At 38.0% G+C, this 11,764-nt stretch overlaps 2 protein-coding genes across 2 annotated transcripts in view; one reads left to right on the top strand and one right to left on the bottom strand.

The window, feature by feature from the left end:
* The first annotated feature begins 1,543 nt into the window (after positions 1–1,543).
* LOC144662778 (acid-sensing ion channel 2-like) overlaps positions 1,544–11,764 on the top strand; it is a 51,546-nt gene continuing 41,325 nt past the window's right edge. The window contains exon 1 of the mRNA XM_078523702.1: positions 1,544–1,658. The gene's annotated coding sequence lies outside the window, so the exon portion shown is untranslated. The remainder of the gene's footprint in view (positions 1,659–11,764) is intronic.
* LOC144649733 (cerberus-like) lies at positions 4,020–7,451 on the bottom strand. The gene is made up of 3 exons (XM_078509300.1): positions 7,117–7,451; position 5,908; positions 4,020–5,064 (listed from the first exon to the last, which is right to left on the bottom strand). Exons 1-3 carry the CDS (start codon positions 7,209–7,211, stop codon positions 4,606–4,608), a joined length of 555 nt encoding a protein of 184 aa, XP_078365426.1. The 5' UTR covers positions 7,212–7,451; the 3' UTR covers positions 4,020–4,605.

Genomic DNA, 11,764 nt, shown 5'->3' with positions numbered 1-11,764 from the left:
ATCAGGATAATCCTAAACAAAGTATTAGAACTTTTGAACAAACATGTACCTGGAACATTTTTTAAGTCTAAATGTTTTTATTAATCACTGAAACATTGAATGTGACACAGAAACGATCCCATCTAAAAATCTGTGCTTAATTGTATTAAGCCTACGAGCAGGCTCTATTTGAAACGTGTACTACAATACTTCAACTGTCATAATGGCCTGATGAAAAATTATATTCAGCTGCATTCGACATATTAAGGCCGAAGCATCTTTCTTTCGTTTACGATGCTTTGGCTGTCAGCCTTGAAATCAACATCTTGTGCAAAAAATCCTTTATAATGAAAAGTACAGCGCAGTGCGGTGGAATCTTGAGTTACCAAACTTCAGAGGAAACGAAAATTGATTCGAGAAAGCTTGCGTTAAATTGAAGCGTAAATCCACAAGTAACATACATCCAAGGAAAACAACCACTGGTTTTAGTTATGCGGAGCTCGAGGTTCAAGAAAACGTGGGTTAATCGGGATTCTACTTATACCATTCGAGCTTGTTATAATCGTTCATGGAAGACTCGGGGACCGACGCCATATTTGCTCAGCGTCCTACTGAAGCTTAGTCCTTTCGCGGTTTGAATAATGTTTTGGTCGGTGAATGAGCCAATCAGAACACAGGAAATCATATATCCAGTTCTGGTTATCCGCCGAGCTGATTTATTTTCAATTTTCATCGGATTCACGATACAGTTTTCTAAATTTTTTTACAGACAATGTTTCATGCTTGATCCAACTTCTGTAGATACGCGTAGCAGTTTACGCAATAGGTAAATAAATTATTATTAATAAAGATGAATTTTTTTAACAATGACACGAGCATTGGGACATAGAAAAGTTCTGAGTCCCCGACGAGAATCGAACCCATAGTCTCCCAGATACCGGTTGGATGCTCTAACCAAATGAGTAACGAGAGACTCGTGGTGAGCTTGCCATTTACTAGGTTGCATACTGCTAGGATCAGCAATGTCGAAATCATCAATTGTGTAGTAAATAATAAAGATGGTAAATTTTAAGCTCGGTGATAAATAATCAGAATAATGAAGATGAATTTTTCAACAATGAAAATGACCATCTTTATTATTTACAATTGACGATTACGGCATTGCTGATCCTAGCAGTATGCAAGACGCGTGTCACCCCCCCCACTATCCCATTCGTGTCATTGTTGAAAAACTCATCTTTATTATTTATCACCGAGCTTAATATTTACCATCTTTATTATTTACTAAATTATTATTGTTTTATTATTTACACGCAAGTACAAAATTTTTCCGGCGGGTTTTATAGCAAATCTTGGTGACTATTACAGATTGTGAATATTCAGGTACCAAATTTGAGGAAAATTATTTGGCATAAGATTCCAGTACGTGCTTTGTTTTTTACCATGCAAATTCCCATGTGAACACAATTGCATAATACCCATGATCCATATCAAGCGTTAAAGAGGAGCCACTTTTCGCGCCAAAAACGCGGCTGCCACACAACACGCGTGACGTCTACACTCGCTTTTTGTCATCTCAACCCGATCTGTGTTCAAAACAATAACGATTTCTGCTAAACTTCGCCAGTGTTTTCGATAAATTCACCCCGGCCCAGGTAGAAGGAAGAAGAGTATTTAAGGTAGGACGATTCTAGAGTTCGAAATGTAACCTAAAATAGTTTAATTTTTCTTAACCGTACTGAAAGCTCGTGGGTATTTTGGCTCGGAAAAAACACGAAAACATGACACCAAGGAGTGCTTTAAAAATTTCTTGACAAAAGGCTCGGCCAGTTGATAATTCTCGCTTTACAACAGAGTTCGGCCAGTCTAATACCGAACAGCTTTTTAATAAAATGATTTTGCAGTGGTTAAAGAATCGAAAGAACAGAAATTTGCGTGTTAGAATTTGAGCTTGATCGAATGAAATTATTCAAATTGGAGGACATGGTTGTTGAACACCATGTTTTCGAAATTACTGATTCAGTTCGTGGTCTATTAAAAATCGATTCGGAAAATGATTTTTACCGTGTACTTTAAGTTTATAAAATATATTGTTTTATGTCAGAGCAGGAGCCCATATCATGGGCTCCAGGTCAAAGCGACAACAACCTAGATCGAACCTAGAGGGGAAGTAATTAATATTCAAATATTAAGCTATTGCATTTAATAGCGGAGGAGAAGTGGAATTCTTTAGGGATAGTGGCGAAAAATCGAGGATTTGTTCAAACGTGTAAAATTAGGGGGATTGGGTAAAACGTGCCAGAATTCATTGAATAATCAATTTTTTTTAGGGATTAAGTCATTTGTGATGGATTTCTTTACGGGCTTAGACGTTTTCAACGGATTTCTTTCGGGGTAAAAGTAAAAGACGGTGCCTCCCAGGGTGGGGGGGGGGGGGGTGCATGTTCCCTTGTTCCCAACAGAATTTTCCTTGTTTTCCTGTGTTCCCTAAAAGTATTTCTTGATTTTGGTGTTCCCTGTTCCCTAAAATATGCTCTTGTTCCCTTGTTCCCAGTTCTATGTTCCTTTTGTTCCAATGTTCACAAAAAAGTTAATGGCCATGTTAATTACGTTCCCTTGTTCCCTGAAACCCCTGGGAGAGCCTCAAAGACCTGCCCACAACAACTGTAGTGGGGTGGGGATTTTAAATTTTGTACTACAAGCTAAGAAATTTCTGAAATGTGGTTGGCTAAGACCAGTATAGTATTTCTGCTAAATTTGAAATACTTTCATGTAAAAATTACAGTTTCTATGGCAACCTAAATGACCGAAACATTATGGCGGAAAGATTTCCGAATTTCGATGGGAAAAAAGGATACAGACCTGATATTTTGAGCTAAAACGCCAAATAGCAGCAAACAACCCTGATGACGAAGTTAAGCACTGAGCGCTCTTTAGCTGATAGCGAAGAAGGCGACTAGAATGAGAAACGGCTCCATCCTTCGTTCAACACAGCACAGGCAAGCACAAGTCAAAGTCGTCCAGTGGAAAATTGTCCGCTTTCGTAATGAACGCTGCATATTAATGATGATTAAAGAAAGGATGACAACAGGCAACAATTTCCCGGCCTGGTGCTAAATCGAAAGCACGGCGAGCTTAGAATGAACTTTCCACAAGCAGAATTGGTTCAAAACGGACGATTAGGCTGTTTTAAAACACTGCCATTCTGAAAGAATGTTAACAGGAATTCAAGAGCTGTTTTTTTTTATTACAGTTGAAATCACTTGCATGTACTTGTATGACCCTTGTGGGATCACATCCCGGGGGGGGGGGGGGGACTCGCATATGAAAGTGACGGGGATGCTCGTCGTCTCGCTTAGGGGTGTAAATTTCGGACTTTTGGTCTCGCTTAGGGTGTTCCGGGAAAAACCTCCAAAACGCCAATATTTTTAGCCATAATGGTCTCGTTTAGGGTTACACACGAAGAAATATACAAATATAAACTCCATTCTTAGTTTTTTGGTATCTTTTAGGGGTCAAGAAAGGTTTGAGCCACACCCAGATTGGTCTCTTTTTGGGGTTCTTTTCAAAATTTCCGACGAGCATCCCCGTACGTTTCTTATGGGAGTCCCCCCCGGGGATCACATATTTGATTACATGTGGTAGTGAAGCCAAACACACACGCGTGACTGAATTGACTGTGTTACAAAAATGTGAAATTTCTTTGCCTTTTAGTATAAACAAGGAGTGGCATGGTTTCTAGGGGATATTTGGGATAAATACCGACTCGTGATATTTCAAAACTCCCAAAATATTTTGGTGAATTTTGAAATATCACTCGCGGTATGTATCCCAAATACCCCTAGAAACAATGCTTTTACCGCTCATTACCTATACCAATAGCCATATAATATGCACGAGATGTATCTATCTCTACCAAATCAACGTTTTGATGTAGATCCAATACACTGGGTCTATTATCAACATGGTTATAAGCCACCATCGAGGCAATTGGGAAAATAGTGGAAAAATGAAAATCGTTTGTTGCACGTTTGGTAAAAATTATCAACATCTCGTGTTGCTTTTTATACTTCTATAGCACCTTGAACGTAGGAGGATGTTTTGGAATCTGCTCAAGCAGGGCCGTAGCCAGGCAAAAATTCTTACCAAAGCAATATCAGAAAAAAAAAACACTTCTTTCATTATTTTAAGTATTTTTAAATGGATTGCCTCTTACAGCATCCTGAAAAATAGATAAATTTCAAATTTTTACCAAGGCAACTGAGTGCCGCGGTTTGCCTGTCAAGCTACAGCCCTGCTGTTGGTTTTCGCCAATAAAATAAGCAAATATTGGACTAAAGCTTCAGTTTGAAAAGCTAATTTTATTTAACGCATTTATGTCGACTAACTCCATTGATTCTTCAGCTTAATGCCGCGCTTATCATTAAAGTTTTTATAAAATTTATATCAATATAGCTTCATTTCATAGACATGTTACAATAATACTGTATGTACATAACTTATGTCTTTATATTATAGATCTGTATTGTCTTTACGGCATTTTACACTGGTATAATGGTATTTATTCTTAAATACCACGGTAAAAAATAAGTTATTTAGTCTATAGTACTATTGATTTCCAATATTTTAAATATATTTCTGACCACACACACGGCAGCTGCAGGCTGTGATAATTCGAACTTTTTTAACAACTTGCTTCTTTGTCCTGGATGGGCAATTTAACACAACGCTTTCCGTCGTAGAATTAACTGGAGTACAAAACGAACACGACTCAAAAGAACTCTTGCGCACGGGAATGTAAAACGAACGGCATTGACCAAAGCACATATTGTTCGTGATAGTTTTTGTTTCACATCCGCGCCTGCGAACCTCCTGTGAAAATGGTTTCATTCTGCACCAGGGCTGTTCGATGTCTTGGCCTGTTAACGGAAGCGTGATGCCTCCTTTTGATGTCATCATCTGTTGCCATCCCGCTGCTTCAGTAAGTGCGGCTTGTGAGGCCATCAGCATCAAGGTGACTAAAGCTGCGAAGCTGAGAGAGCCGCTTCCTGAAACTTGCATGGTAAAAATTACCAAGAAAAGTAGCTATGGAAGAATGAAAAATAATAACACAGTCAATAATACCTAAGCGCTAAGGCAATTTCTTGTCGTTTCTAGTTTCATTTTCGGTCAATAACTTGGGGTTACCTGATATCGATGAGAAGTCAGTCGTTTTTCAACTGGTACTTTGGTAAGGTGGCAGCATTTACCACCGTGACATCAAACAAATAATTTGCAAAGTCTTCAAGTTTCTGTTCGATTTGCTATTAATATTTGTTTATTTGTTTATAGTGTCCACAATTAGCACAGCTGTGCTAATTACAGTGACACTTAAATAAAGTGATTTATTTTTATTTATTCAGACATATTTTAATCATATTCTGCTCCGCGCACGATTTGGACCATGCGCGGAACAAAATCGTGCACTTGATTGTTTGCTCCAAAAAGGGGGTGATGGCTTTAACTGTTGAGAGTTAATATTTGGACCGCTTGCCTTCCATCACATGGTATTTTCTATGTTAGAAAAAAAAATCTTATTGACGTTGGTCCCTCCGTGCATTTTTTTATAGTATAGCGTACTCTAACGATTTTTTAAGATAACTGTTTTATATATAAGAGTGCAACTGGTTTTTAAGTTTTTTTACTGTCATGTTCTTACCCTCCCTAAATAAAGTTATTATCATCATCATCATCATCATCATCATCATCATCATCATCATCATCATCATTATTATTATTATTATTATTATTATTCAGGAATGTAGAATTGTCCTCAATATTCGTCTCCGTCCACATATCAGAAACAACAACAAGAACCCGGTGAATAGATTTTTTTCACTTCAGGACCTCGTCAAGCTTGGCGTGCATTTCGCCTTTTCTCGTAAAAACGCTCGAACTCATCAGAAATTTTGACGATTCTTATATACGATTCCACATACACGAACTCATCGTTTCTTTAGCAAGTTTCACTTGCGAACTATATTAATACATCCCTTTTCCATCTGAGTGAAATATGAGCCTGAATTAAAATTATTTTCTTTAGCGAAATGACAAATCAAAATACTAAAAACAAGCACCGTAAACAAACAACCTGGAAATAGATTAAAAATTCCGTGGGCGTATAGTTTGAAGGCACTGGATTACTACAATGTAATAGTATTGTAACCAAAAAAAGTTATATTGATAAGAGAATGTGCACCATTCGTTAGCTTGCAAAATTTGCTCAGTGAGATGACGAGCGGTGTATCAAACGGCGCATAAGCTGAAGTATTTTTGATCAGCATATTTGCTCTTATGATTTCTTCCCTATTCGTAATACTTTAAGAGGAGTAGACTAGATCTGCGGGTTTAAGGTGAGAACTACTTAACATTTGATTAGAAGCTTAAGTTTTCCGTGGGTGATCAAACCGTCAATAAGGCGCAGTGAAGATGACCGCTCGAACAAAACGAGTGCAAGTAGTCTCATTGTTATATTAAAGTCTGTGCCTCTCTATTACACACGTACTAAAATAATTTCCATTAACTTAAATGAAAAGGGGCCTGGCTGTTTTAAAAATAACATTATGTTTAATATCCTCTATACAGCATGCACGCCACTGACAATGTCGCCTGCACCGTCCAATCAAATTGCGAGTTTACGCCGATAGTCGATGGAATTGGATGCCAAAGGACGTTATCATTAAGTATGTGATGTAAAGAGATCTAGGAAACAAGCCAGGGTGGTATCAGTACTGGTAAAAGCCATGCAGATCAGGGTTTTTTTTTCTTCTAATGAAAAAAGGAGGAGAGAAGATTTGATCCCAGTAACTGTAGCACATTTAATTAAAACATCAATTTGAAGAGCCGATTGTCAAGAAATCAATGAAACACATTACAGAAATGAAGCCCCTCCGTCCCAATTTGCGAATAAGAAAAGGGTCCTGCCGAAAAGAACACCGGTTCGTCTACAGCTAGCGGCCTGCTCATTTTACAATAAAGGCAAAATTTTGCCGGATATGGATGAAAGCAAAACGCGTGCCAATTCAGTTAACTCAGATAAGTTGAAGAGCGCGCACCCCGAAAGTGAAAAAGGATGCTTTTTCGTATTGTTTCACTTACTTGGATAGAAAGAAGGAATTCACCACTTGTGAACAATGCAGCTTTTCGTTTTCAAGTTTGGCATTCTTGGCAAAAGCGGACTTAATATATACCATTTATCCCTTTGAGACACCGCGTATGCTCGTCACGTCCGTCTGACAACATCAAGTGCAAACGTTGAGAGCTTGCGCTGGTATATCACCTCCGTCCGCGCGCACCCACACACACCACTAAATGTAAAACACATATCACACAAAAACACACATTACACCAAAACATACATCACGGCACAATCACGCGACACGCTGACTCGCAGTGCAACAAAAGCGACCGGCAGAATGCTGACTTTCGGCGCTTCTTTTTAAGGATTATTTTCGTTTTCTTGTTGTCTTGTTTCTGAATTTCCTCGGCGAAGATTTATTTTTGCATCTACGAAACAGGATGTTGTTAAATTAAGATTTCAAACAAACCGTTCAGATCTAATTTTGCCTATTCTATGCTGCCCACGCGATTCAGAAACAATTCAAAAAGTTCTTGATTTACTGACGGAAGCAATCATTCAGTAGCATGTAAAGGATGTTTTTAGTTGATAGATTAAAATTGCTGTAATTTCATCATACATCAAACAACGGTGGTACTCTGCAAAAGGTTGATTTGACAAGCCGAATCTTCTTGTATCCTGTAATTTCCCCGGAGGTGTTTAAGAGAGAGGAAAACGGTGATGTTGCTCAATACTTTACGTTGTAAACATTTCCGTTTGCTATTCGGAAAGTGCGTAGAAAATTGGTTAATTACAAAGCACGTTCTTACATCTTACGTACAAGAATAACAAATTTGACGTAACGCTTTTTATGTGTTTTCTCGGGGGTATCATTTTGTTCTTAAAGACTTCCTAAAACAAATCATTCCATTACGAGCTCTGCCGGCCGGCGCTATTTGGTGTAACGAGGAAACGTTCATGTTTAGATATCACGATGGCTGATTTAAAGGCAAATGCGTGGTCCGTTTTATCCTGTAGCCTTATGTATAACAGCATATTTTCATTCTAGTATTTTCTGTAACCAAAATTACCGGCTTAGATTGAAAGGAAAGTATCACAAAAATAACACAATAAGTTCTCAAATAAAATTATTTGTCATTGTTTAACCTGGATAAATCAACAGGCCTAAGGAAATTGCTCAGTAAAAAACGAGGCCTCTGAAACTTCAATATTTGTTTTTCTTCTTAAAAAAGAGTTGTCTATTTATAGCTGAAATTTTGTCGGAAAATTGCTGAAAATAGCTATCGTGTGGGGCAAACCGTTAGTGTACCATGGCGTTTGTATAGATAAAAAAAAAATATGTATATCCCATTTACATCGGTTAAATTTAAATTGAAAAACTGAACGTTTTCATCAATCAATCTTATTTAGGAGCAAGCTAGTATTTCCCTCACAAATATATAACAAAAAAAAAATCAAAATTTAAAACGCGGAATTCATGGGTTTTCAGTTATCGCCTTATTCGATAAGCGGATGCTTCTTTTAGACCAAATTCACCCAAATTACATTGCTTTTGTATCTGTTTCGAGCACGCGTATGGGAAACGCAAAAGGCGCGTGGGGGCCTGCAACGCAGGGTATTGTATCTGGCATAGTCACTAAGGAAATAATCTGAGCCCGGCCGGGAGAGTGGGTTTAATTCTAACTCAAGACCATGGACTGTAGTAGGTAGAATATTTGAACTGGTATTGCAAGGATCGTGGCTTCAAATTGTTGCACCTACCAAAATTTTGGCGGGATTTCGTTGCGAATACTTTAAAAATGCTCACAACAACAGGAATCGTTTGTAATTTCTTTGTTTATCACGCAGCATTATGGTGTATTTTATAATGATCAGAAGCGTACTTATGCAATAAATGTCACCATTTCCTCAGCCCTGTTACCTATAAATAATTTAAATATCTCCTCAGGCACTTTCCTCGCACCAAAACGTTGTCTATGTCGATCTATGATCGATGTGTATTTTGCAAACTACAAGGGCAGTTTATTTTAACAACCCACGTCGAACACTCATGTTTATACAGAATCATGTTAATGCGAAAACAAATAGCTATTTTGGGATGCCTGATATCGATATGTAATAAGAAGCATGGCTAAGTAATTAAATTTCTTTCAACAAGCCGCTTTTAGGATAAATCTTTAAATTTATCAATTTTAGAACATGCCATCAACCTATGAATTTTTGTAGTGGAAATTATTATTTTTAGATTACTTCGTCCCTCTGTTATAAGTGGATGCATGATTTGGCTTATGTTTTTTTCTTTTATCCAATCTGGTTCAAAGAAGAAGAAAACAGCAAACGGGCAAATTTTGGCGCGTTCTCGCATGCTAAAAATTAAAACATCTATCAGCTTGATGGAAAAAGTCATTTATTGGATTGTTGGCTTAAAAATCCAATTTTTCGGGTGACAAAATTATAGTGGTTAAAACACTGAAACTGGCTTGGTCTTGAACTTTCGATATTTGGCAGGCTGTAGATGTTGAATTTACAATATTTGGCAGGTCTAACCTTGAAGGTTCAAATTTTGGCAGATTAAATCTTGAACTTTTGATATTTGGTGTGCCAAATCTTGAACTTTCAAATCGTGAATTTGCAACATGATTTTGCAGGCGAAATTTAAAATTTACAAGATTTGGAAGGTCCAAATCTTCAACTTTCAATATTTAAAAGTGCTTTTTTTTTAATTTTATTCCATTTGGCAGCCTAACCTTGAACTTTCAATATTTGGCAGGTCAAATCTAAATATTGGCACGTTAAATCATTGTAGTTTGGTGGACGTCATCCTCGGAGACCCAGGGGCAGTTAGTGGGGCGAGGGAACGCGAAAACGCGGGTAGAAAATAGCGCGAAACTGCGAGGGAAAAATCGGCATATAAAAGTTGTATTGACTGAAAGTGCCCCTGGGGAAAGAGTCACCAGACCAGTTCTAAAAGCTCTCTGAATACTACCTCCTGATTGGGCAGAAAAATCTTTTGTATTCCCTTTGTATTATTCTGCCCAATCGGCGACCAGCCTGACTAAAGTCCTATTGGTGTGTTCTCGCACGAAATATGTACACAAAGCCAGTTCTCTCGCCACACCTGTCTTGCTTGTTCGCCAAGAATTTGCTCGGGAAGGAAAAGTTTCGGCTAGTGCCTCCCCTGGTTGAAAACGTCGAAAGTTTGACGGCCATGCACGCGGAGAAACGGCGGATTCTTCAGATTGTTGTCGATTGCATTTTTTTGTTTTAAATTTTTGTGAATTAAGTTTTATTTTTCCGGGAAGATAATGACAGTTAACGCGAAACTTTTCAAAAAGAATAATTGTTTTACGAACAAGCCCGGCAGATGTGTCAAGCGGCCGTCTAGCTACGCGTGCAAAGCGTGCAGCAGCGATTCCTAAGTTTTTTATTGGTGAGATAATAGAAGATCGATCGCAGCTGAAAGCGAAACTACAACAACAACAACAACAAAGTTTATTTAAACAATCACATTATTTACAATATTTTTCACCTCCCGCAATTAGCCTAGTTATTCGAGGCGGGAGGTAAGAAGAAAATGAAGAAGAAAAAAATAAATAAAGTTACAAAAAGGTAATACCTTATCTACATTAAAGAAAAGATAGTAATAAGAAATATAACTTCGAATATCATAGTAACAAATTAAAATAACAATGTGTTTTAAGTTACATTAAGCTAAAGATTTTAGGAAGTCAAAAACTATTTCCAAACAAACTTTCAAGACCTTACATTTTGGAAAAATTTTTCCGTCGATCGACCGATTAGCTCCGCGCGCGTGTAATGCGTGCAGCACCAATTGTAGCACTCAAATGACGGTCATATTTCCCGAAGACAAAATTTTCCCGACACTTCACATCCTAGTTGAGGAGGCACTAGCCGAAACTTTTCCTTCCCGAGCAAATTCTTGGCAAAAAAGCAAGACAGATATGGCGAGGACTTGCTTTGTGTACATATTTCGTGTGAGAACACACCAAAAGGACTGTAGTCAGGCTGGTCGCCGATTGGGCAGAATAATACAAAGGGAATACAAAATATTTTTCTGCCCAATCAGGAGGCAGTATTCAGAGAGCTTTTTGAACTGGTCTGGTAAGACTCTTTCCCAGGGGCACTTTCAGTCAATACAACTTTTATATGCTGATTTTTTTCCCTCGCAGTTTCGCGCTATTTTCTACCCGCGTTTTCGCGTTTCCCTCGCCCCACTAACTGCCCCTGGGTCTCCGAGGATGGGTGGACGTTAAATCTTGTTTGTTTGGTGGGCCAATTTTGAACTCTTGATGTTAATTGGCAGGCCAAATCTTGTAATACTTTCTATATCTGGCAGGTCAAATCTAGATTTTCCATAATTTGGCGGCCAAATCTTGAACTTTCCATAATTGGTGGGCCAGCTCTTGAATTTTCATAATTTGGCAGGTCAATTTTTGAATTTCAGTATTTGGCAGGCCAAATCTTAAATTTTTAATATAAGGCAGACCAAAGTTTGAACTTTCGATATTTGGCAAAGTCTTGAACTTTCAACCTTTGACATGTGAAATCTTGAACTCTCAGTATTTGGCAGGCCAAATCTTAGATTAAACTTTTGAAATCGTGGTGGCCTGATCCTTGAATGTTCAACATTTGGCCACCTAAACCTTA

Source organism: Oculina patagonica, chromosome 1, assembly GCF_052425735.1.
Source record: "Oculina patagonica isolate OP01 chromosome 1, crgOcupat, whole genome shotgun sequence".
In the NCBI taxonomy this organism is placed as follows: Eukaryota; Metazoa; Cnidaria; class Anthozoa; order Scleractinia; family Oculinidae; genus Oculina; species Oculina patagonica.
This window is presented reverse-complemented; position numbering and strand designations above follow the sequence as displayed.

Excerpts from the sequence above, each read along its gene's own strand:
- LOC144649733 (XM_078509300.1), bottom strand. The coding sequence starts at position 7,211 with ATGGTATATATTAAGTCCGCTTTTGCCAAGAATGCCAAACTTGAAAAC.